The sequence below is a fragment of the Plecotus auritus genome (assembly GCF_963455305.1).
Source record: "Plecotus auritus genome assembly, chromosome: 4".
NCBI lineage: Eukaryota > Metazoa > Chordata > Mammalia > Chiroptera > Vespertilionidae > Plecotus > Plecotus auritus.
Window position 1 is genome coordinate 34,816,394 of NC_137775.1, and position 25,392 is coordinate 34,841,785.

Consider the following 25,392-nt stretch of genomic DNA (forward strand, 5'->3'; position numbering starts at 1 on the left):
TCAAACTACAAAGACAGACCTGAAGTAGGGAGAGAGCTCCTGGCAAAGGCGAGCTGTGGAGTTAACCTCTCTCTCTCCTTCACTTTGTCTTGGGACAAAAGGCAAGGTGACTATTTCCTCTTCTCAGATGCTTGTCTACAGAGAGGCCTCTGACTTAGATTTTTGTTGTGGGATTCCTAAGCGGACAAGAAGAAGGGGCATCCTGCCACCGAACAGCTGCCCAGCTGCCACTCGGAGCTGCTGCGGGACAGCAGCCACCAGCAGGCAGGCAAGTCTCCCCAGGAGGCCAGGTGTGCCCTGCAGCCTGGGGAGCGGGTGCTGATTGCAGGGCTGCCGGCAGGAAGAGAAAGCCACTCTGCAGAGACAAAGGGGAGAGGGAGAGAAGCCCCTCTCCCCGACGGGAGGGCAGCATGGGCAACGTCTGCCTGAGGCTCTGGAGGTACTTGAAGCCCTGTCTCCCCTGCTTCGCCCAGGAGACAGGCAAACAGGTGGCGCCTGAGAACACAGAGAGCCCCTGCCCCCCTGAGGCACCCCGGCCGCAGGGCTCCTACTTTGTGGCCCTGTTTGATTACCAGGCGCGGACTGCAGAGGACCTGAGCTTCCGTGCGGGCGACAAGCTCCAGGTCCTGGACACTTCCCACGAGGGCTGGTGGCTCGCCAGGCACTTGGAGAAAAGGGGCGCCGGCTCGGGCCAGCAGCTGGAGGGCTATATTCCTTCTAACTATGTGGCCGAGGACAGGAGCCTGCAGGCAGAGCCGTGAGTAGTGCAAACACACACTCTCATTCTCCATTCTCTGAGGGTGGGGAGTGACTATTCCTGCCTATCTGCAACTCTCTCTTTTCCAAAGAGCTGCCTAGAAACTATGAGGAAGTCCCAGGAACCTTCTCATGGAAACACACCTCCCTCTTCTAAACCAGAGCGAACTGGGCAGGGTATTGTTGTTGAAATGACTTCTAGTTCAGTGTGTACACCCACAGGCTCTGCATCTTCGTCAACATCAAAAAATGCCTTTAATACCCTACTTTTTCCTTGGCTGTAAAAGAAGTCATGCCCCACTTTAACAACAGAACTGCACGTCTTTTGCAGGTATATTGTAGATCTTCCTTCCTTAAGCCAAATTTTCAAAGTCCTCCCCCCACCTCTCTCTCTCAACATTTAAAGCATTAACTCTAGTCCCACGTTTAATTGTAATTCTTTTCATTCTGATAGACACAGACAGGTCCAACTAACATAAAGTATCATTGAGAAGATGCTAGTTTTTCACCACATTTTCATGACCAGACATTTTTCTTCTAGTCCTGGATATGAAGTTATGCTACGCAAATTATGATATCTTTTGGTATTTATTATGATTAAAAGCCTGCCAGCTACACATATTCAGTAAGGTTTAACCAGAAAATAATGACAAGATTCCCCCAGAGGAGGAGGTTAAGATTTTATTCTGATATTTGAATAAATGTTTTGAATTAGAGTGGACCCAAAGAAGAAAATTTCATGAATTATTTCACTAATAATTTCATGAATTATTTCACTAATCCATCCATCAGTCTGTCTATTCATGCAAGTGCTACGCACAGTGAATGGGGGCAGGGGAAAGTTATGGTAGTGGTGGTTGAAGATAAAGTAGATAGAACATGGTCTTGACAATGGAAACTTGGGGTATGGTGGGTTAAGAAGCAAGTGGCGTCTGTCATTGGGCCTAACCTCATTTCTGCCTGGTTCCAGTAAAACCCAAGACTGGAATGTCTGTCAGGACTCATTCTATAGAATGGGTCCTTAGTAGAGAAGCCATTGGGGATTCACTCATTTTCTCATGTTTTTCTTCTTATGCGAGCTGCAGTATCCCTCACTGGACCAGGAAAGAAAATGGTAGGGAAGATCTATGAATGTTGTTGCTGCTTTCCAAACTCAAATTCAAATACAAAAGTGTGTTTGGCAATTTTTGAAATTTTTTGCAACACTAAGAGCCTATAAATGTTGAGAAGAGTTTTTATTTTAGGCCTAAATAGAGTTGACTTGAAATAGTGACTTTTGCCCTGGCTGGTGTGGCTCAGTTGGTTGGAGCATCATCCCGTGCACCAAGAGGTGGCAGGCTGGATTCCAGGTCAGGGCACATACCAGGTTGCAGTTCAGTGCCTAGTTGGGCACATGCAGGAGGCAACCGATCTATGTTTCTCTGTCTTCCTTCCTCTCTGAAGTCAATTTAAAAAATAGACACTTTTGAAGAGTAGAATTGATCAGTTCTCAAATGAGAAAATCACCTGTGTGAATATTTACTTTCTATGATAATCTATAGGGGATATTATTTATTGAGTGCTTACTTATGTGCATTTATATTTCACTACTATGATTTCTGTGGTATTATGTATGTTTTATCCTTATTGTAAGATAGGCCATTAGAATAAACACTATAATATTAATACTAGTGCCTTGAACCTATAATCTACTACATTTAAACCTGTTCAATTCATTTAACTGCTTAGGGCAGTGGTCGGCAAACTCATTAGTCAACAGAGCCAAATATCAACAGTACAACGATTGAAATTTCTTTTGGGAGCCAAATTTTTTAAACTTAAACTTCTAACACCACTTCTTCAAAATAGACTCGCCCAGGCCGTGGTATTTTGTGGAAGAGCCACACTCAAGGGGCCAAAGAGCCGCATGTGGCTCGGGAGCTGCAGTTTGCCGGCCTCTGTTTTCTCATCTGTAAGGTCTCTGGAGTCGCCTAGACCTCTGGATTACCTGATGTTTTATGTGTAGTGGTTCAGCTACGTTCATAATTGACATACTTGAAGAAAGCCTGTGGAAGACAAGAAATTAAACAATGACCATGTTCCAAGGTTCAAGCACAGTGTCTTTTCTTATTTAGATTCTCCTTAATAAACTGAACAAAAACCAACTAAAACGTGGCTATATTTTGATTCTCAGGGACTATCTGTAGCCAAGAATACTTTTCCCCTCTGTACATAACTCCTGATCCTTCCTCTTGGAATTAGTTCTCAGCAGTGTTCCCACGTGTCATAACTGTCCTAGGTCTTCATGGCGGGCTTCCCTTCAAATCTTCCCATCCACCGGAATAAAAACTTGACGCCCACAGATGCTGCTGCTGTGCCTCCTGGCCAGAATGGGCCACTTGTTTCCTTCCAAGTGCACACTGTGGCCTTCGCCTGTGCACCCGTCACTAATGAGGGTTCTTGCCACCAAATGGCTAAACTGCTTCATGACTTTTAGTGCAGGTAGCTGTAGCCTCTAGAATACCACTTTGTTTCAAGCAGAAGTGATTTTATCTTAACAGTCTTCTGAGTGAGGGTGCCCAAGTGGCCCACACAGCGACTTCATACCTGGAAATGATATAAAAATGACTTCCTTTAATGTCTTTCTTCACTGAGTTTTTCAAACATTTTCTTCACTTGTGTTTCTTATGAATACTGTTTTTGTTTAAATGAATTTTTAAAAAATGTTTGCTTTGTCTCTATAGATACATATATCCTGGTGTTACTTTTTGATGACTAAAAGTTAGTTAAGCATCCCATCAAACTGATATTGTCAAAGTAGACACAATGTTCTATATGATAAAGCAGTACTAATTTTTGTTAAGCAACTATTATGGCCTGTTCACTAGGTCTTGATGCTCCTAAGGAAAAAAAAAAACAAAAACAAAAAACAAAACCACAAGATTTTGCCTCTATTAAGTCTGTCCGGTTAACTCAGAAAATCCCCTTTGGATTTTCTAACAGCTAGTACCACAGTGAGAATCTATATGGTAAATAAAAGTCAGAGCAATCTTTGGGTTTTTCTGGTGGATCTCAAATAGGTTCAAAAATTAGTAGTATAGAGTTTTAATCTTATCTAATAAATGAGTAATATGCAAATTGACCATCACTCCAACACACAAGATGGCTGCCCCCATGTGGACACAAGATGGCCGCTACAAGATGACCAGCAGGGGAGGGCCGTTGGGAGTGACCAGGCCTGCAAGGGAGGGCAGTTGGGAGCGATCAAGCCTGCAGGGGAGGGCAGTTAGGGGCAATCAGGCTGGCAGGGGAGCAGTTAGGCATCAATGAGGCTGGCAGGGAAGTGGTTAGGGAGTGATGAGGCTGGCAGGCAGAAGTGGTTAGGGGCAATCAGGAAGGCAGGCAGACGAGCAGTTGGGAGCCAGCAGTCCTGGATTGTGAGAGGGATCCCAGATTGGAGAGGGTGCAGGCTGGGCTGAGGGACACACCCCACCCCCTGTGCACGAATTTCGTGCACTGGGCCTCTAGTTGAAATATAATGCTGGTAGCCTTTTATGAATCTGGCTTTGTCATGATTTAGCTTTGTGACTTTGAGCAAATTATTTGACCCCTCTGCCTCAGTTTCTTATCTGTAAAATAAGAATAAAAAGAACACCTTTTTCCTAGGATTGTTATGTGACATAAATGAGATTATTTGCACGGAAAGTGTGCACTATAGAGAAACTGATACATAGTGAGGGCTTCATCATGTTATTTATGATTTATTTGGGCAGCTCCTCCTGCATTTGTCTACATGGACCATATGCCCCACTCTAGCCTCAGCTCACATGCTGAGCACCTTTCAGTGTTTCTTCTACCCTTTCCCTTGCCTGTGATCTTAGGCTTCACATGGGCTGGCTATTCTCAGACCTGCAAACCTCTTCCTCCTCTTCTTTTTCTGGCCAGCTCTCCTGTATCCTTTAGGTCTCACCTTGTTTGTATCTCACTCCCTGCAGCCTTTCCTGACATTCTAGATTACCTTAGGTGCTCCAGTTTAGAACCTTTAACCTCCTTTGTCATTATTGCTTATTTATTTTCTGCATGACTATAAGCTCAGATGTGGTAGGTGGGAAGGGCAGCCATTCATTGCCTTGGACCCCCGAGTTTAGTGTGGTGCCTCATCAATGTTGGTTGGGTAAGTGAATAACTAAATGAGTGATTGCTTATCTACAAATCTCAGGTATTTTAAAGAACAGCTGACAGAGCCATCTCTTTTCTTCAACTGTTCCTCCCTGAGTTGCTTTTTTGCCTACCAGGAAAATCGACTGAGTTTCCTCATTAAAGGCATACGCTTTTTGCATTCTTTTCTCAGTGAATTGTTCACGCCTTAACTTTTGGTTAGACTCATAGCCATAAAAGTATCATTTCTAGGCTCCCAGAAATTAGTGGCTCTAATCCACCCCTGGAGAAAATACTTAGGGGTCACAGACACATTCGAATATTCTTTGTAATGTAGAATGAACATGGAGCCAGGAATAGATTGTGAATCTCATTGAAGTGGTATCTAAACATATTACACATATTAAACTATACTGTGGTTATATTTAGAGGAAAGGAAGTACTGGTGTGAGATTTTAAATGGACAGAAAACGCAAACCCAATTTACAAAATTAATGTTACGGGTCAGACTTGTAAATGCAGTTTTTGTACTCAACATGGATAATTTCAAATTATTACACATATGAGATAATTTTCAGACTGCATATGTTGAAAATTTGACTATTTTACTGAATACTGAATGAATAGATTTTCAATTATACAGTCTAAAACATTACCAAACAAAATAATTTTATGTTCTTTTTACTAGTTTTCTTACTAATTAGCTGCTGATTTTTCTGTAGCATGCTCTGACTCCCATTTTTAATGGGCATTCTTAGCACTGGAAGGATTGGACCAGTTTTTCTGGGGAAGGTAGTTATGCAGATTAATAGCAGCTTGAAGACCTGCTTACAGCTATTTTCCTGAAGCCTGCAACTTTAGTATTAGTTTATGTGGGTATTTCTCTGAAGATTAATGTAACAGAACAATTTTGCTAAAACGCATAGATGCAAATGTAGAACACGTGCTCTATATTTCCCACCTTCTTGCTTATTTGGCTCATTTCAAGCGTTATAATAAACTATCTCTTGTGTAAGATCTTTTTGTCATGATGCCATTTTTTCTACAAAGTTTTTCAGTTAGATTTCTCATATTTAAAATGGAATTAACTTAGTTTTAGAATCTTTAATATTTTTATTTTTATTCATGTGGCATATTTTATACTGCATTTAAATTCAGACTAGGTTTTTCAGTTAGAGATTTTAAAAATCAATACTGTTCCTTTTTAAGGGTAAAAAGAGAATGCAATTCAAGAAGTACTATTATTGCCCCGCCAGTGTGGCTCAGTGGTTGAGCATGGAGCCATGAACCAGAAGATCATGGTTCTATTCTTGGTTAGGTAGGTCACATGTCCGGATTGGGAGCTCGATTCCCAGGAGGAAGCATGCAGGAGACAGCCGATCAATGATTCTATTTCATCATTGATGTTTCTAATCTCTCTGTCTCCCTTCCTTTTTCTGAAATCAATAAAAACATTTTTTTAAAAAAAAGTACTATTATTAAGAATGTTTGCAATTTAAGAAATGTTATTAGTAAGAACTTTTGAACTTTATATTAGATATCTAATTTGAAAGGCATTTAGAATCTTATATCAAAATAAATATTTTCATTATCTCAAACATTGACTATCACATTGTCACCGTGTGCTGGATGATTCAGAAGAATCCCATATGGCTCCCGTGAAAGGCCAATATTGTTGATAGACTTAAAGTTACTCTAATGCTATTCTGATTCTTTTGTTACTTTTTGCCATTTTTGAATGTTAACCCTTAAGACATATCAAGATTCCCATTACAGCAGGAACATAATCCTATAAGCCTGAGAATTGTGCTGCTTGCAGTCACTGCCAGGAAGTCATCTTGGGAGGATGCCTGTGTCATTTCTGTGAAGTAAGACTCAGGCCACTGTCTCCAAAATCTTTTTGCATTTCCAGTCATTGAAGAAGATAGAGTCTATGAGATTCCTGTATTCATTCAATACACTTTTTGCATATGTTTACTTTATTAAAGGTACTGATTTTTGTATAGTGGGAGATACCAAAATGAAAAAGACAGTGTGTCTTCTCTAGAGAATTTTACAACCTCTGGAGGTAAGACTGATACCAAAAATGTATGTCACTGTCCTTCAGCCACAGACCACCAAGAACCCACTGTAGTGGTTTATTATTCATTGTAGGGAACGTACACTATGGACAACAGTGAAGCATCTCAGTAAGCGTGTGTTAGAAAGGATGCATTACAGCATCTGGGGGTATGATTTTGGGGAGGGTTTAAAGAAGCAAGGCTTTGCTGTAGACTGGTTGCTGTCAGGAAGTGGCAATTAATATAAGACTGGATATCGTACTTTGAGATTAAAGCTATAATTGGTAAAGAAACAGCAGTTTCTTGTATTAACCAAGATAAGTGAATGTTTAGGCACTTTTGTGGTTGGACAATGTCCATGTTTTTGTGGGTGTTCGGACTTGATTAAGAATGATCTGATCTTGTTTTTTGATCTGTCATGCTCACAAAGGGTCCTGTCTGATGTTGCTGTTTTGTGAGATTGTTTACGCTCAACAGGGAACAGCAAGGCCTAGTCATAAGTGCCAGGCCAAATCCCGAATGTTAGGGGCTGCTTTTCTCTTTGTTGGCTAGCAAAAGACAGATGCTGATGAATGCTATAAGAGTAGCACCAAGTATCTGTCAGATGCATGTAGTTAAAAAATTGGTTAATGGATGAATGAAAAAAACAAATACATGGATAAATGTGTGCAAAGATAGGAGAGATCAGTTCTGGTTTAGGAAAATCACACCTTTTTTTTTTTTAGGGTTCAGCTCACATGACCCTCTTCCAAGAAGCTTTTTCTAATCTTCATAATTCATTCTCAAGATTTTGTGTTTCTTGTGAGTAGAGCTGTTAGTTAATAATGACTGATGTTCATTAAGGACTTACCATTGGACTAGTCACCACACAAATCACTTCACTTGTATTACCTTATATATTACAGCCTTCTGAAGAAGATGCCTTTATTACCTCCGTTTATAGATGAGGAGTTTATAGATGAGGAGACTCCAGCTAGGGTAGTTTAAGTAATCGGCTCAAGGCTCACAGCTATTAAATGATGGGACTGAGAGTTGCTTGTTTCCAGCCTGCCTCTAGAGCTTGTACTTTTATCATATAATGGCTAGTTGTAAAATTTCTATCTTTCACACGAGACAGTGAAGTTTCCTGTATCATGTCTGGAAAACTATTTAAGACAGTGTTTCTGCTCCAGAGAATTTACAATCTCAGGAGGTAAGACCACCAGTTTTCTCCTGAAATTGTAAATTCCCTGTAGTGGAAACATTGTTTTATTCAGTTTTACTCAGTGGGTGCTTTTAACAGTAATTGGACAATTCAGTACAAGTTGTTGAATATGGAGGATGGGAAGTAAAAGTATGTTCAGGGATTGGTAAATTGCATGGTTAGTTGAAGTATTCATGGAGGGAGCAATGAAAAGTAAATCTGGAAAAAGAGGTGGGGATGAGTATTTGGCAAAGACCATGTGTACCAGGTTAAAGAGTTTGGATTTTGTCTGATAGAAAATACTAGTACATGGAAAGCAGATCTTTGAATGACTGTGATGATGTGGGAATGAATTGGGGAAGTGAGAAGCCAGGCAGGAGTAGGGAAGTGGAAGTAGTTCCAAAGGTGCTCGGCATGAGGTTATAAGGGTTTAATTTTGGCCTGTTAAAAAAAAACAACCAAGAAAAAAGAAGAGTAGGGATTGGAACAATCTCATGAATGAAAATCAGAAAGACTTAGGGAAAGGAAAATAATCAACTTTTTAAAGTACCTTTGATTTGCTAAGCATACAGAAATATATATATGAGCTAAATTTATTTTTATAATAGCCCTGCAAGGCAAGTTTTCTTATTACTATTTTAAGGGTGAAAAATGGAAACTCAAATGTAAATAAGTCCAAGAGTATTTTTATCTGATAAATAGATATAGGAAAAGAAAAAGAGAGAGGATTAAAACATATGTGACTTGAGACATGGTGAAATATTAAAAGGAATATACATTTCATAAAGTAACTTTTATTGGGGCTTATGGTTGAATAGAAAGACAATACATTCATTTTTCAGCATGTTCAGTTTGAAGTACTAGTACTTCATCTCAAAGAAAATGTCCAGGAGAAACTTAGAAATATAAAAAGTGGGGCAAAGATACAAGTCTATTTTATAAAGGTGGATTTTGGAAGGTATTTACACAGAGGTGTTTATAGATGTTACAGGAATATAAGGACCACAGAGTATTGTAGATGTCAGAGGAGTATAAGAATCATAAAGTGAGAAATAAGAAACAGGAGAAGGGACCAAAGATCAACTCTGTAGAAATGCCTATAGTTTAGGTAAGTGGTTTGTGTAGATTGTAGTAAAGGCCCCGTTTGTTCATACCTCCTTGCATCCATACTCTTTGGTACTCTCCTCTCACACAACCTCTCAGTTTGGCCAAGTGATTTACTTTGGCTAATAGAACAATATTAAATGTGACAAAAACAGAGATTGAAAATCGCTTGCATGTTGGGGATACCTTACTTATTGCTTTTAAAGTTATGCAACTACCATGAAAAAACCAAGCAGATCTCCTGAAGGATAAGAGGCCATGTAAGGAGAGGCCGGTTTGTCCCAGCTGACTCACCAGCTGACCAGAATCATGCTGGAGCCCAGCTAAGATTAGCAGAGCCCATCCCAATTTGCTCACCTTTAGATTCATGAATTAACAAAGTAGTTGTTACAAAGCAAAACCCAATTAATGCAGGGAAGACAAAGAGACACTGAAGAAACAATGAAGAAAAATTCATAAAAGTAGAAAAAAACAAAGAACAACTTTTTCAAAATAAGAAGATAGTATGTTGAGAAAGAGGTTTTAGGTCAAATGCCAGAGAAAGGTCAGAGGATGAGGAAGAGGGAAAGACCATTAGATTTACTGGAAGATTACAGGTGACACTAGAAAGCAGTGTCATAAAGTAATTATGGAAGATGGCAAGCAGTAAAGAGATGGAGTTGCAATGGGGAACTTTATATTCTGTTCTGGGGCTGCACTGGGAGTTTTAGTCTGGGTTGAGCCATAGAAAGAGTGTTATATGATAGGGCTCTACACATGGAACTTGGGTTCGTCCCTGAGAAGAGTGTGAGGTCGATCCAAAGGACTAGGTTTGTTTGGTTGGGTTGACAGAAGGTTTTATCCTCTTTAGGGCATAGAAATGGGTAGTTTCCAACATCCTATGGTGGGTTTGGATATTTGGTATTTGGAGGTTGGGGCAGAGTGAGAATAGGTTGAGGGTTCATCTTTAGCAGTTTGACCTTCCCAAAATTGTTGGAAAAATTAATGTTTTTTGCTTGGGTGCTGTTCTCCCGAGTTTTGGTGTCATTCATGTAGAAAGATCGAGTTAAGTTCCAGGTCTTAAAGTAGAAGCAGCAAATATATGTACCTTTTAAAGAAGTTTGTCTGTGAAGGAGAGGAGCCATCATAATCACAACTTACTTAGAAAAATGGTATCACTTTAAAAGGTGCTAAAAATACTCAATAATTATATACATGGCATTTACATTTTTAATACTTCTTTTCCATGGTATAGTAGTTGTACTATTTTCAAAACAAAAATAATGCATGCAGGTCCACTTATTCCATTATTTTTTTTATATATAAAAAGCAATACATGGTCCTCTTTGCATTTCCCTGGAAGATAGATAGAGAGTGTGGTAGGTAAGCCCAAATTGTTTTCTATTGTATACTATGGTTATAGGATATTTCTTTGTTTAGTTTCAGGCTATTACAATACAGTGAATACAGTGCTGCTGTTTCAGATAAAAATAATACAAAATGGACTCAATATCTTGTATCTGTGTATGCAATTATTGATAAGAAAACAGGCAGATGCGGGTTTTGATGCTGAATCAGCTGGAACTCTCTGCTATCTCTTATCTAAAGCCTAAATTAAGGAAGCATATAAAAATAGAAAGTCATGCTATTTATTTAATAGGTTCTGGTAAAATGGTAGAAAGCAAAATAGTCACATGATCATTAGTAAATAAAAATCCCAACAGATGATTTTACACTTACGGTAATTTTTGTGTTTAATGAACCTCCTGATATCTTTTAAAGCATAATTACCCATTTTCCAAAAATTTTAATATTGCAAGATATTCTAATTTGTCAATGGCTTATTTTAACTATATTTTTTATTTTTTTAATTAATTTCTTTATTGATTAAGGTATCACATATTTGTCCTCATCCCCCCATTCCCATCCCAAACCCCTCCCCACGCATGCCCCCACCCCCCTGTTGTCCGTGACCACTGGTTAGGCTTATATGCATGCATACAATTCCTTTGGTTGATCTTTCCCCCTTACCCCCACCCTCCCCGACCTTCCCTCTGAGGTTTGACAGTCTGATCGATGCTTCCCTGTCTCCGGGTCTGTTTTTATTCATCATTAAATTTATTTTTTAAATAAATGTGTTTGATAAATACAAAAATATCTGCAATTTAAGGTAAGTTTTAAAGCATGGTGATTAAGGAATCTATATATATATAAAAGGCTAATATGTGTCCACTTGGGAGTTCTACTAGGAGACCGGGAGTTCGATTCCTCACTATGACATGTGCTGACCACCAGGGTGTGGCATGGAATGAAGGAAGGCCCTGGCTGGCAGCCAGCAACTAGGGAAGGAAGGCCCCGGACAGCAGCCAGAAGGCCCTTATCGGCTCTGATTGCCAGCCAGACCTAGGGACCCTACCTGTGCATGAATTTCATGCACTGGATCTCTAGTCCTATCTAATAAAAGAGTAATATGCAAATTGACCATCACTCCAACAAACAAGATGGCTGCCCCCATGTGGTCAAAGATGGCTGCCTCTAGGTGGACACAAGATGGCTGCCACAAGATGGCCAGCAGGGGAGGGCAGTTAGGGGTGACCAGGCCTGCAGGGGAGGGCAGTTAGGGGTGACTAGGCCTGCAGGGGAGGGCAGTTAGGGGTGACCAGGCCTGCAGGGGAGGGCAGTTAGGGCCAAACAGGCTGGCAGGGGAGCAGTTAGGCATCAATCAGGCTGACAGGGGAGTGGTTAGGGGGTGATCAGGCTGGCAGACAGAAGCAGTTAGGGGCAATCAGGAAGGCAGGCAGGTGAGCAGTTGGGAGCCAGCAGTCCTGGATTGTGAGAGGGATCCCAGGTTGGAGAGGGTGCAGGCTGGGTGGAGGGACACCCTCCACCCGCCCCCCCTGCATGAATTTCGTGCACCAGGCCTCTAGTATCCATATAACCAGCTAGCCCATGACTTAAAGCGTTATTAATAATGGGCTTATAAGTTTCTCACTTGCCCCATTCCAAGTTTAAAACGTTTTACCTAGAAAATGTTGGTAGAAACTCAATTTCTAATAGCAAAAGACTGGAATCAATTCAAATAAGAGAGGGAATAAATTGTGTTTTATTTATTTATGAAATATTATACAATAGTGAAAATGATTAAGTTGCATGCAACAGCATTGATAAATTTGAAAGCATAATATTGAGTGAAAAGAAAATTTTAAGAGATTGCATATTGACTCTATTTTATAACATCTACAAATAAGAAAAGCCAAATAATACATTGTTTGGGCATGCATGTTAGTAAAGTGTAAAATAAAGTATGGGAATTATTAACAGAACTATTTTATTTACTCATTTGAGTGTTATAGATTTTATACTTCTGTAGACTATTTAAAGATATGATTAGAAGTCGCTTATGTCATGAAAAATAAAGGATAGCAAATCTGTCAGCCAAGAGGTCAAATATAAATATTGTGATTGAACATATATAGTTCATGACTCCACCTTCCTCACATAAGTATGTTTACTGAATTATCCTTTAATATTATTCTCTTAACATAAGTAAGAAAGACATAAAAAAGATACATCTTTTGCAATATCTGTTGTCATTACCCACTATGTCTTTTACGTTACCCTTCCCCTACATTCCAATGACAAGAATCAACCTGTAGACCATGGACTCTAGTGGTTCTAGAGATAGGCCTGAGACAGTTCATGAACCCTCCGAAATTGTATATAATATTTGTGTGATGTATATTTGTGCATTTCTTTGAGGTAAGGGATTATAATATTCTAAAAGAATCATATAAAAAACATGTAAGAACCTGTATTATAAAATTAGCATAGGCAAAGTTTGTTTGTTTCCCTTGAAAAATGAATTTACTTCCTTATAGTAGTTAACAAGAATTTATTACGTAACCCTTTTTTTGTTTGTTTGTTTTTTCATTCTTAGTTCCCAGGTAGCTCTGACTCCACAATAACCATGTATGACCTTATCTGGCTTATTTTCTTCCTTTTTTTTTTAATTCTCCTTTTTTATTCTTGTTCTATAGAACATATATTAATTTAAAAAATGGTTTTACTGACTTAACGAAGGGAGAGAGATATGAAAATACTGATAAGAGAGAAACATCGATCAGTCACCTCCTATACGCCTGCCCACCGGGGATTGAGCCCACAACCCGGGCTTGCGCCCTGACAGGGAATTGAACTGGCGACCTCTTGGTGCATGGGTCGATGCTCAACCACTGAGCCACACCAGCCTGGCAAACATATATTAAGTTTTATGGAGGTCTGTTATTATAACCTACTTTAATATATACATAATAATTTATCAGCTCATATATATTTTATGCTTTAGAAACTTAAATTATAAAGAAAAATATTTATATTTAATCTATGTACTAATTAAAAATCACTTTTGAAAATTATCTTTCTGAGCTTGGTTGAGAGACTTAATTGTAAGCCAAACATGAAAGGCTGAATACAATTAATGGCTATTGGCCAAACACCTACCTAGCTACTGCTCCCCTACCCTGCTCCCACTTTGCTTTCCTGTCTCTAACACTGGTTGGAACTCTCTCCCTTGTCTCTTACCTTGTTCATTTTATTTCTTTTCCATTTCAACCAGGCACACATTTTTGTCTGCTGAAGAATTCGACACAACCTCCTCCCCTTTTTCCTTATTTCTGGGATTGTAGTCAGTGTGTGTTTGTGTATCTGCATAAGGTTCATTCTAGTTATTTTTTGATCTGCAGAGTGAAGCTGGAAAATGCCCTTAGTAGGGGCTCAACCCTGTGTGAGACTCATGAGCATTAGAGGAGAAACATACAAGGAGACTGAGGAAAAAAATAGACACAAAAGGATGGAGGAGACACGTTGGTTAAAAATTAACCAACAGAAGATCCCATAAGAAAAAAAAAAGCAAATGTTTAAGGAAAACAAAGTGAGAGTGTGTGAGAAAATAGAGAAATTAAGAAAAGGAATTGATTAGTTGACAGATAATAGCATGGCTTGGTTTCTAGTTGAGGGAAGTCTAGATAAGGATACTATGCTAAGAATGGACCTTGATCAGAAAAATGTGGACATGTAGGGAAGTACATGATTCTAGACCTCGATGGTTGCAACTTAAAATAATATCCCTGGAGCTTTTGCATTTGTGTTACATAAGGATTTATACCATGGAGGCTAGAACCAGATGCAACTTTTCAATTCAAGCTTTACTGTTGGGTCCATAGTGAAGAGAATAAAATGGTAATTTAATCATTTTCTTCCCTTTACCTTCTTTCTACCATCCAAATGATATATTACACTTATTATCACTCACAATGTAAAAGGAAAACAACCCTCCAAATATACATATCTATTGTATGGAGTGAAACCAGGTGAGTGACTTTGGGGACCTAAAAATGAATTGACTTCCTACATTGTGGGCAAATTGGCTTAAAGCAACATAATAGTGATGCAAGAAGTCTTTTACATTTGCTACTGGAAATTGGCTGTATAGGCAAAGGTGGTCTGTAGGGGATTAGAGGAAGTTAATAGCCTTGCTTGGTTCCCAGTGATTTAGCAAGTGTCACAAAAAAGGTAATGACATATTGGGGTGTGTCTGACATTCTCCATTAGGGCAAACCTGAGGATTTGTTATTCCCTGATTTAATAGTCAAAGAAATACTGTGTTAATAATAATAAAAACAAAGTTTATTCTGTTAGCATGTTCACATGTAGAATATGAAATTGCTTTTTGAGGAATTAAAAGAATAAATAACTGAACACAGTGTTAGGGTCGCCAAAGGAGGTACGCATGGGGCCAAAAGCGGTAAAGAATTATGAATTTATTAGGTCATCTGGAAACCAGATGGGCTGAGCCCCCAAATGGCGCCAGCCCCCAGGGCCAGGGAGTCAGAGATTTTAAAGGACTCTAGGAGGGCTTTTTTGGCGGGCACTCTCTGGGCCATGCCGAATCCTGGGCAAGTCCGAGGAGAAAGATATAAGTCGGTTGCAAAATGACCTAAAGGTCAATTTCCAAGGGGAGAGGGTATCGATTTGATTATTTGGTCAGACCTAACACATATATCAAGGCAGGTTTACATAACTTCTGTACAGTTATGTTGTTGACTTTTCCTAGGACAGAGCTCACTTATTTTGCTCACCTTTTCGGTACATTTACATTGGCAGTTAAATAGCCTGATATTTATCCTGTAAATCTATGTCATTTATTTAATGGGAAAAGTACTATTTTTCTTCTTTTTCAAAGGAATATTTTCAGTTTATGTGACTTTAAAAGTAACTTAATAGGAGCCAGTCTTCAAATGCAAAGGAAGAACATCTCCCAGGAATCTTTGTTCAGCACTTCTGGGAAGATAACATACTTCAAACAACATTTTAACCTTCTAATTGCATTGTTGCAACTAAGGAGAGGTCATTGAACACACTTAGTGATTTAGTTTTGGACAGGGGGTATTATGAGAAAAATAATCCTAGCTTGTTTTTTAAACCTATGCTTTTGTCCACGTGACATGTTTAGCAACGTTTGGTTGTTATAATTTTGTGCCATTGTAAAGAAATAGGAATATAAGTAATGAATGCTTCAGTTTGAGCCAGCAGAAGTTAAGTCAGTATATTTGCTGAGGGCAGTCCAAAGTAACTGGCAAAGTTCACTGCATTCCTGGGCTTTACTTTATCTCCTGGATCTCCGCCTGCTGAAAGAGAGGAGCAAATTATCCCAGTGGAAAGAGGCTTTGTCCAAAGCAAAGAAGGAAACTTTGTCATCTCTCCTTAGATTGCTGATCTGTTTTCAGAAGCAAAGTATTTGGTGAGACAAACTTAACTAAAAAAGAGCAGATGGACGGCCTATTCCTTTTCTGTCTAGATACTTTCCTTAGAATGGAAAAACCGAAATGAAATCCTATTTAATGGAACTTAGAGGTAATAGTCATTGAGAAAGAGAGCCAGATGAAGGGAGAGGAATAGATGGAATGAGGACAAGATGGAGGAAGAAAAATGATAGGAATAAGGGAGGAGAAGGCAATACTTCCCTTTCTCCTACAAAGGAAAGGAACAACTGTCAGTCACTGTGAATGTTCTTCTCTACTGTAAACAGAAACCATAGAAACAGACATTCACCTGCTCACTCTTTATTCCTGAGTAGTTGTCGCAACACAAAAACTCTGTACCTGTTAGCTTAGCCACCGATATTGAGGAAAAATAGTACAGTGGAGAATTAGGACAACATTTCGTTATAACTCTATTAAGAGATCAATGAGTTGGAAAGTTTGATTTTAAGTACTACAAGGATTATATGACAGTTTTCTTTGCTTCATCCTTTTTTTGACTCAGGCATATATTAGCAGATTATACTAGTAACTTTGAAAGATACTTTTCAATCAATGTCATTAAGTAGAAGGTTTCTGAAAATATGTTTTTGATGGATGGTTAGGAGTGAGTAATGGCTGTGGTCATGTTGGAAAAGAATTATCATGTTTAAAATGTTCAGCTGAAATTAAGTATATGGAAAATGATTTCTTACAAAAATTCTTGACCTCTTTTAAGTTCACCATTATGATTTAAACTCTACTTACAAATAATTAAATTATTTTTCAGAACTATTTTTCAGCCATACATCAGAAAAAAAAATAGACATTTTTTTTGGTAAAAAATATATTTTTATTGATTACAGAGAGGAAGGGAGAGGGACAGAGAGATAGAAACACCAATGATGAGAGAGAATTACTAATCAGCTGCCTCCTGCACACCCCCATAGGGGATCGAGCCCACAACCTGGGTATGTGCCCTGAATGGAAATTGAACAATGACCTCCTGGTTTATAGGTGGATGCTCAACCACTGAGCCACACAGTCTGGGCTAAAATAAACATTCTTAAAAACAACTCTACTCTTCCCCCAACATATTAATCTCTTTTCCTGCATAGCAAACCTTTGAAAACATTACCTATACTCAGGGTTCTGTCTTTTTCTCCTCTCTCTCTTTTTATTATTATTTTTTCACTATGGAAAATCTCTAACCTTTACAAAAGTATAGAAAACAGTACCCTCATGTACTGTCATTCAGCTTTAACAATTAATTACTAGCACTCAGTAATCTCATTTCATCCTCATTCTCCTTCTTCCTATCTCTACCCTCACTCCACCACTGGGTTATTTTGAAGTAAATCCTACAGATCATATAATTCGATCTGTACATTCTTCTATAGATGTCTTTAAAAGACATGAAGTATCTTAACAAACAATTATAATGATCACTCCTAAAAAATAAAATAACCCTGATGATATCAAATATCCAGTCAATGTGAAACTTTCCATAGTCTTTTTTTTTAAAGTTTTTTAAAAATATATTTTTATTGATTTCAGAGAGGAATGGAGAGAGAGATAGAAACATCAATGATGAGAGAGAATCATTGATTGGCTGCCTCCTGCACGCCCCCTACCGGAATCAAACCTGAGACCCTTCAGTCCGCAGGCCTACATTCTATCCACTGAACCAAGCCGGCTAGGGCCCATAGTCTTATAAACCTTTTTTAATGCTTTGTTTGTTGGAATCCAACTTTTTTTTGGTGTGTGGATTTACTTTGTGGTTTGTTTGTGAATGCAAACGAAATCCATACATTACAATTGGTTGATTTATCTCTTGGTCTTTTTTAACATGGATCTCTCTTTTATATTTACTTCCTTAGCTGCAAAGTTTGCCACAATCTGGATGTTGCTGACTGATTTTCTCTTGAACGCACTGTGATTAGACTGTTTACTGTTACCACTCCGGGAAGCAGCTTTTATCAAAGGTCACCAAGGAAACTCCACCTTACAAAATCCATTGGTCAGTTCTTAGTCCTCATTTTAGTGATCTTATCAACACTACTTAACACACTAGATAATTCCACCATCCTTAATATACTTCCTTGAATTGATCTCCAGGACAGCCACTCACCTGTTTTCCTCCTACAACACTGACCGGGATATTTTTTTGCTCTTTCCTTCTCTTCTCCTTGACCATTAAATACCAGAGTGTCTGGTCCTCAACCTGGCTCCTCTTTTTTATCTGCTCTCACTTTCTTGGTCATCTCATCAACTTGAGATATTTATATTCATATATATTTACTTACCTACTTGACATTACTATATCCAAATGGAAGTTTCCAAATTCCAGATATTTCCAATACTTTTAAAATTGAGTTCCTACCCCTGGCTGGTGTGGCTTAGTTGGTTGGGTGTCTTCCCCTGCACTGAAAGGTTACCAGTTTGGTTCCTTCCTGGTCAGGGTACATGAATGAGTCGCAGGCTAGAACCTCGGTAGGAATGTGCAGGAAGCAGCAATTGATGCTTCTCTCTCGCATCCATATTTTTCTTTCTCCCCGTCTCTCTAAAAATCCTGCAGTCTTCCCCCAAGTTCTATGTGAATGCCTTCAGCTGCTCACTCCAAATATCTTGGAATCACCCTGCCTCTCATTTTTCTTTCATACCTTACTTTTAGTTGATCATTTTGCCTCCATCTTCAACATATGTGCCCAATTCAACCATCTCTCACCAGCCCCTTCCACCATCTGGTCTTACCCATCTTGATCTTTCAATCTGGCTTCGTGTGATAGTTTCCTAATCAGTCTCTCTGATTTGACTGACTGTTGCCATAAATATAGTCTATGCTCAACCCAGCAGGCAGAGTAACTTTTGAAATACCAAAACATTAAAATTACTTCTCTGCTCAGAATTCTCCATCAGCTTCCTCTCTCACTCAGAGTTAACTCCCAAGTCTCCTCACCAGGATCCCCGCTCTCCACCATTACCTCTCTGACTTTATTTTTCATTTTTATTTCTTTGGCTTCTTCTACTTATGCCACAAAACTTTTCTTTTGTGGGGAGGAATGTAGGTGTAGCTAAAAATTATTTTGTAAAATTTTGTGTAGAACCTGGAATTTGAATTATTATTTGTCAACAAACGTGTAAGAAATAAGGAGGAAATAACTTGCTGTAATAGAACTAAAAAGCTGAAGAACTTTGGCATATGATACCTTGCTCTGCCCTGAACAATTGATCTATAAGGTGTGGCCAAATACCCCTAAATTGTTTATTTTGATATTAAGGAGGAAATGTTTTTCTTGGCTCATGTATACATATGTACATTAGTTTTATCCTAAGAATATTGGAGAACATAGCCACTTTCAGGTTTATTGGTAGTGTGGAAAAGACTATTACTTTCACTTAGACTTTGGAATTGAAGAGTAGCCTTTTAATTAGCTTGTGCTGAAGTTTCATCTGTGTTTGCCATTTCAAGCTGATTCTCATTCTTAAGTGGCAACCTATGTTCCATTGTACAGTTTTGAGAACACAATCTTCCGTGTTCAAGAATGCTGAGTGCAAGAAGGGAAAATCTGGGAGCCGTACAAAATAGTCTCTTGCACTTCTACTAAAGCCAAGGAAAGGATGTGTTATTAATATACAGGTATCTATATTTCAGTCCTAGGCACTTCAAAACCCTTGACTTTGCATCTAGTTTTCTCTTATTTATATTTTTAAACAATAATTTTTCTTAATGAATTCAATGCAATATATGTACATCTAAAAATAAATCTAAACACACAAAAATAATTTGAGTCAATTCTATGTTGTCATCATATAAAATTATTCTCTGTATCTCAAATATATTTCTCCCTCCCTTAAGACATTAAACACAGACATGAAATATAAATGAATATGTGTTTGTTGTAATGCTACCTGACATTTTACTTGTAATGAGGAGGACTTTTAATATTAACCAACATTAATTAGAAATGTAAAGTGCTTTAAACATGAAGTGGAATAACAATGTGGAGTAGAATAGGCACATTCATTATTACATCTCAAGCTTATTAAAGATTTCTTTCTGAATGCTGCATTATTAAGCAAGTTTATAATGCCTATTACATGAGTCTTGAGTGTTCTGCTATACTTGTTCTGTAGATATTACTCCTTTCTTGGATATTGTGGCATTGGCAATAGGTTCTGTGGTCTATGTCAGCAGCGTTGAGAGAGGTACCACCTCTGGTTGTGAAGTGGATTGAAGGTGTGGTTCGGAGAAGCAAAGCTGCCTACTGTTTTTGATTTTGTCTATGTTAGTTATTTGGTTTTTTTCCAAAATGGACATGGTTTACTTTTTTTTCTGATTATGAGAACTAATAAATGTACATGACAAAATGTTTCAGACAACACTGAAAAATGTGAAGAAAAATTTCCTCTCATCTGAACATCTAGAGGTAGTAACTGTCCACATTTTTATGTATATCTTTAAAAAACTTCTTCTCTTATTCCATATATCCTCTCGCTCTCCCCCTCTCTCCTTTTTCTTTCTTTATCTCTCTCTACATGAATTGCCTATATATTATGTAGGAATTATGCATATCATGTGGGAATTACTTATATATGTACATGTGTGTTTGTATAGGTTTTTATTAAAGAAAAATGAAATCTTTATGCTGTATATTCTATGTGAACCTTCACCCCTTCCCCACAATCCTGCACCAGGACTTGATATTATTTTTCCTTTCCACCTTTGCATTTCTATTAGGTGAAAAATCATATCATCATACTAGCTTGCATTTGTAAACATTAGTAGAATTGAACATATTTAGTTTACTAATTGGTCATTTAAATTTTTTCTTTTGTAAACTGACATTCAAATTTTGTTCCTTTTTTTCTTGGATCTTTTCTTATTCATATATAAGAGAACATTATAAGGAAAGCAAGTGTTTCTCTCTCATATATGTTCCAAATACTGTTTTTCAGTTTGTAGCTTGCCTTTTGGTATTGACTATGACATTTTTTGAAATATAATGTTTACTTAATATTAACTATTAAAAGTCTATAACTTTATGCATTTTACTGTGTTGATTTTATCAGAAAGAAATTTATTTTCTTCCATGTGCTCAACACTGTGGGTAAATCTGAGGAATAAGACATAAACCATAGAATTCATTAAGAGATTTTAAAAAATTTTCTCTTTCCCAAGATTCATTTTATTCTCACTCCATAAGGAAGAAAATGTATTTTGGGAGTTTCTTCATTATTTTATCTCATATGCCAATTTAGTTATAATTTTAGAATTATAGTGAAGCTCTCTTAGAATGGAGTAATGATAACTCATATCTGCAAATCTGGAAAGAATGCAAAGATTGGTAGATTTTAGAGAGTTCAATTTACTACTTTGTTAGACTGACATCTTTTACTAAATAGTATATCAGAAGTCGCAGTGAACATATTTCAAGAATTTATATCTGAGATTTTGAGACTTTTTTTTCATGTGAATGATCATGACATTTCTTAGAATGAATTTTATCCCAAATCCGTTGTGTCAGAATTTGTATATAATAGATTAAAGATAATCATGATGTACTTTTGTGGCAGTTTTATCTTCCCAGATCAAAGCTATGAAAATGGAGGTCACATGATTTTATGGATCTCTATGGACCCTAATTCTGATTGGCTTAGATGTTCATAGATCTACTGAGTAGATTCCTTCCTTCTCCATATTGGGCTGATGTGGAGATTGGAACAGAAATTAAAAGTATTATTCTGAATGTGCTTTTCTTGTTTCTTTGATCTTAAATTAAGGTTCCAATTTAAGTCCACTTGCTACATATCCCCTCAACTACTATGGCTAGATGTGATTTTTCACATCTGTGAAATTCTCTTAAGTATTTTTGATACTTAATCATATGTTGTCTTGTGTTGACATTTTGAATATTATTTAAAATATTTCCCAAGTGATACATATACACAACAGATATACAAACATACAAATGTCTTTTTAGTTTTCATATGCATATTATTCTGTATGAAAGTAATCAGTGTACATATTCTCTTTTTACTTCTATGCATTTTATGGTACTATATAGTCTTTGCATTAATTTCTCTAGTTTCTATAACTGTCTTATCAGTAAATGCATTATAACTTATTTAACTCTTCCCTTAATAGTTAGCATTTAGGTTACTGCCCCCTTTTATTTTTATAGTGTTTTGAATAGCATAGCAATGGATATATTTCCACATAAAGATTTTTACATATTTTGTATGATTTCTTTAGGATAGATTCCCAGAATCTGAATTACCGAGCCAAAGGTAATGAACAGTTTTAAGGCTCTTAATGCTTATTGCCAAATTTCTTTCAAAAGAACTCCACTGATACCATAGAATCATATTCTCTCAAAACCACTGTCATTGCTAAATATCATTTTTTTAACAGGAAGTGACAATTTTTTAAAACTTTCTATGCTAACAAATTTGAACTTTTTGCATATATACTTTTACTATTATATTTTTCTCTAATGAATTTTTAGTTTTTTGACCTTTCAAAAATTAGATCTTATTTTTTCCCCCTTAACATTGTGTACGGGCTCTGTCAAAAGAAAACATTAATTCAGTGTATAAGTTTCTTAGGGCTGCTGTAACAAAGTACCACAAACTGGGTGGCTTAAAGAACAGAAATGTATTGTCTCACAGTTCTTGAGGCTAGAAGTCTGAAATCAGGATCTTGGTTAATTGGTTCCTTCTTAGAGTTATGAGGGATAATCAATCTTTTATGTCTCCTAGATTTTGGTGGTTTTCTGGCAATCTTTGGTTTGGCTTGTAGATATATTGCCTGGATCTCTGCCATCATGTTCATATGACATTCTTCCTAAGTGTGTGTCTGAGTCTACAAATTTCTGACTTTTATAAGGACATTAGTCATTTTTTTTTATTAGTGGTCTATCCTACTCCAGTGTGATCTCTTAACTAATTATGTATGAAATGAACTTATTGCAAATAAGGTCACATTCTTGAGATGCAGGCAGTTAGGAATTCAACATATGAATTTTAGGGGGACATAATTCAACTCATAATATTCAGTAATTCACTTATCAATATGTTTATTGGTATTTATTGATTATTTATTTAGGCAATGAACATTTATGTACTGATTCCTACAATGTTAAGTAGAGATGAAAGAGACAGTTCCTGCCCTCAAAGAGCTGAAAATTAAGATGTGGAACCTACCGTTCTATGTTTCATTCATTCGGTTCCAGCTTCACTGGTCTCCTTCATGTTCCGGGGCAGAGTAGGCACAATTCTTTTTTTTTTTTTTTTTTTAATATATTTTATTAATTTTTTACAGAGAGGAAGAGAGAGGAGAGGGATAGAGAGCTAGAAACATCGATGAGAGAGAAACATCGATCAGCTGCCTCCTGCACACCCCCTACTGGGGATGTGCCCGCAACCAAGGTACGTGCCCCTGACCGGAATCGAACCTGGGACCCTTCAGTCCGCAGGCCGACGCTCTATCCACTGAGCCAAACCGGTTTCGGCAAATTCTTCTTCACAATTTTGTACATTTTTTTCCTCTGCCTGGAATATTCTTTCACTAGATGTCTATGGGGCTTGCTCCTTCCCTTCCCCCAATTCTCTGCTCAAATGTAGGTAAGGAAACTGAGAAGTAACAATTCTCAGGGCTGGAATGCAAATTTAGATATTTTAGTCACCCCTTTGCTCTCTGGGGATTCTTCCATTTGACATGATTCTCCAAGAAATCAAAATACTCTATTATAGTCTTAATGTACTCTTCAACCTTATTTTTCTTGGGAAAAGTTTTAATTTTCTAATTATTTTGTATTTTTAAGTTAACTTTAATAATTCCAGATCTTGTTTTCTGACCATTTCAGAAAAGCACAGTGTAAATTCTTATTCTTAAATTTATTGAATTTCTTGGTGGCGTACCATGATCAGTTTTTATTTATGACACAGACCCTTCTTACTACACTTTATCTTGGCCCAAAGGCCGAGAAGCAATCAGACCATTCTGATAAGAAGATATAATTTAGATTTGTATGGTATAGAGTTGGTTTTCCCTGCCTTATCATAGTATAGACAGAGAGCAAGATGATAATGAGCCTGGCACTTCACAGTTCAACTCCTCTCAAAGAATTTCTCTTAAGTCTCAAAGTGGGAGAGTGGGGGAGGGAGAGAGAATGATCCCTCAGGTGTCCCACAAAATGCTATTTCTCTTGGTATGTTATGCCTGGCCATGCTATACTATTGCTAACTTACTTTCAATGAATCCAAGAACTCAGCCAACAGCATTCCCTTGGATGATAATGTTTGGGGATTCTGTTCATTCATAATATCTGTATCATTAATTTAAGCAACGTGTGGCTAGAATGGCTTTGTGCTTTAGCCAACCATCTTCTCATAACATGGCATTGCACAGTTCCTGCTTTGGACACTTTTTATGAATATTATAATGATTTTCAGTTTCTTTTCCTGTAGATATTGGGTGGCTTCTCCCTTGAGACCTGAACCTTTTCTTCTTTAAGATACTATTAGATAAAAACAAAACAGTCCCAAATAAAGACCCTCAAAAGAAAAGAGACAAGGAGACACAGTTTTTAAAGTGCTAAATAGGATGATAAATAATATTTATAGTAATTAATAGTATATGAGCAGCTGAATGTTATATAATGAAGAATGAAGATAAAGCAGACTAAGTGGCCCAACAAGTCATAGAATTTAAGGTTTGTTTTAAAACAAACCTAACTGTTTATTTCTTGGGACACCAAAGATATAAAGACATAGATATGTCAAGGAGGAAACAGGTCAGAATGCATGCAACATCTAAAGTACTCATTTACAGTGGCTAAATTGGCAGACTTTGGAATCAAACACAAACAGAGAACTGTTCTTCTAAGAGTGTTTGCCATCCTGGATTATGGAGCTGACAGTAGATGACTCATAACAACAAAAAATTATGACACACATAAGCTTATTAATAGTAAGGGCATTGTTAAAAAACAGACTATAACAAAGAAACAATCACATACCTTGGATGTTTGGGTCTTCTAATAAGTCTGCTCTGTTAAAGATCAAAATTATAAGGGTGTGGCTTCAAGCTTTATTATTTCTAGAAAGGGCTTCCATACTTTATGGTCCAGGCATAAGTTCAGGATGACTTCACCAGTACCAGTAGGAGTTCCCTTTTAGAACTAAAATGTAAAATAATTTTTTATAGTTAAATACAGCATATATATATATATAAAGTTTAGTCATTTTCTAATAAAAGTGAAAGCAAACAATACATTTTTTATTTGCTTCCCAGTCTTAATTATTTCCTCTCTAAAAAAGAAGTGACCAGAAGCATAATTTTGCATAATATATTGTAGATTAGATATTTACT

The 25,392-nt window shown here is 37.4% G+C and overlaps 1 protein-coding gene across 1 annotated transcript in view; it reads left to right on the top strand.

Moving 5' to 3' along the window:
- Window positions 1-410: 410 nt before the first annotated feature.
- The window catches only part of FRK (fyn related Src family tyrosine kinase), a gene marked incomplete at its 5' end in the record, with an annotated part of 88,649 nt that continues 63,667 nt past the window's right edge, over window positions 411-25,392 (top strand). The window contains one exon of the mRNA XM_080663800.1: window positions 411-757. Within this exon, the coding sequence (XP_080519926.1) occupies window positions 411-757 (347 nt within the window). The remainder of the gene's footprint in view (window positions 758-25,392) is intronic.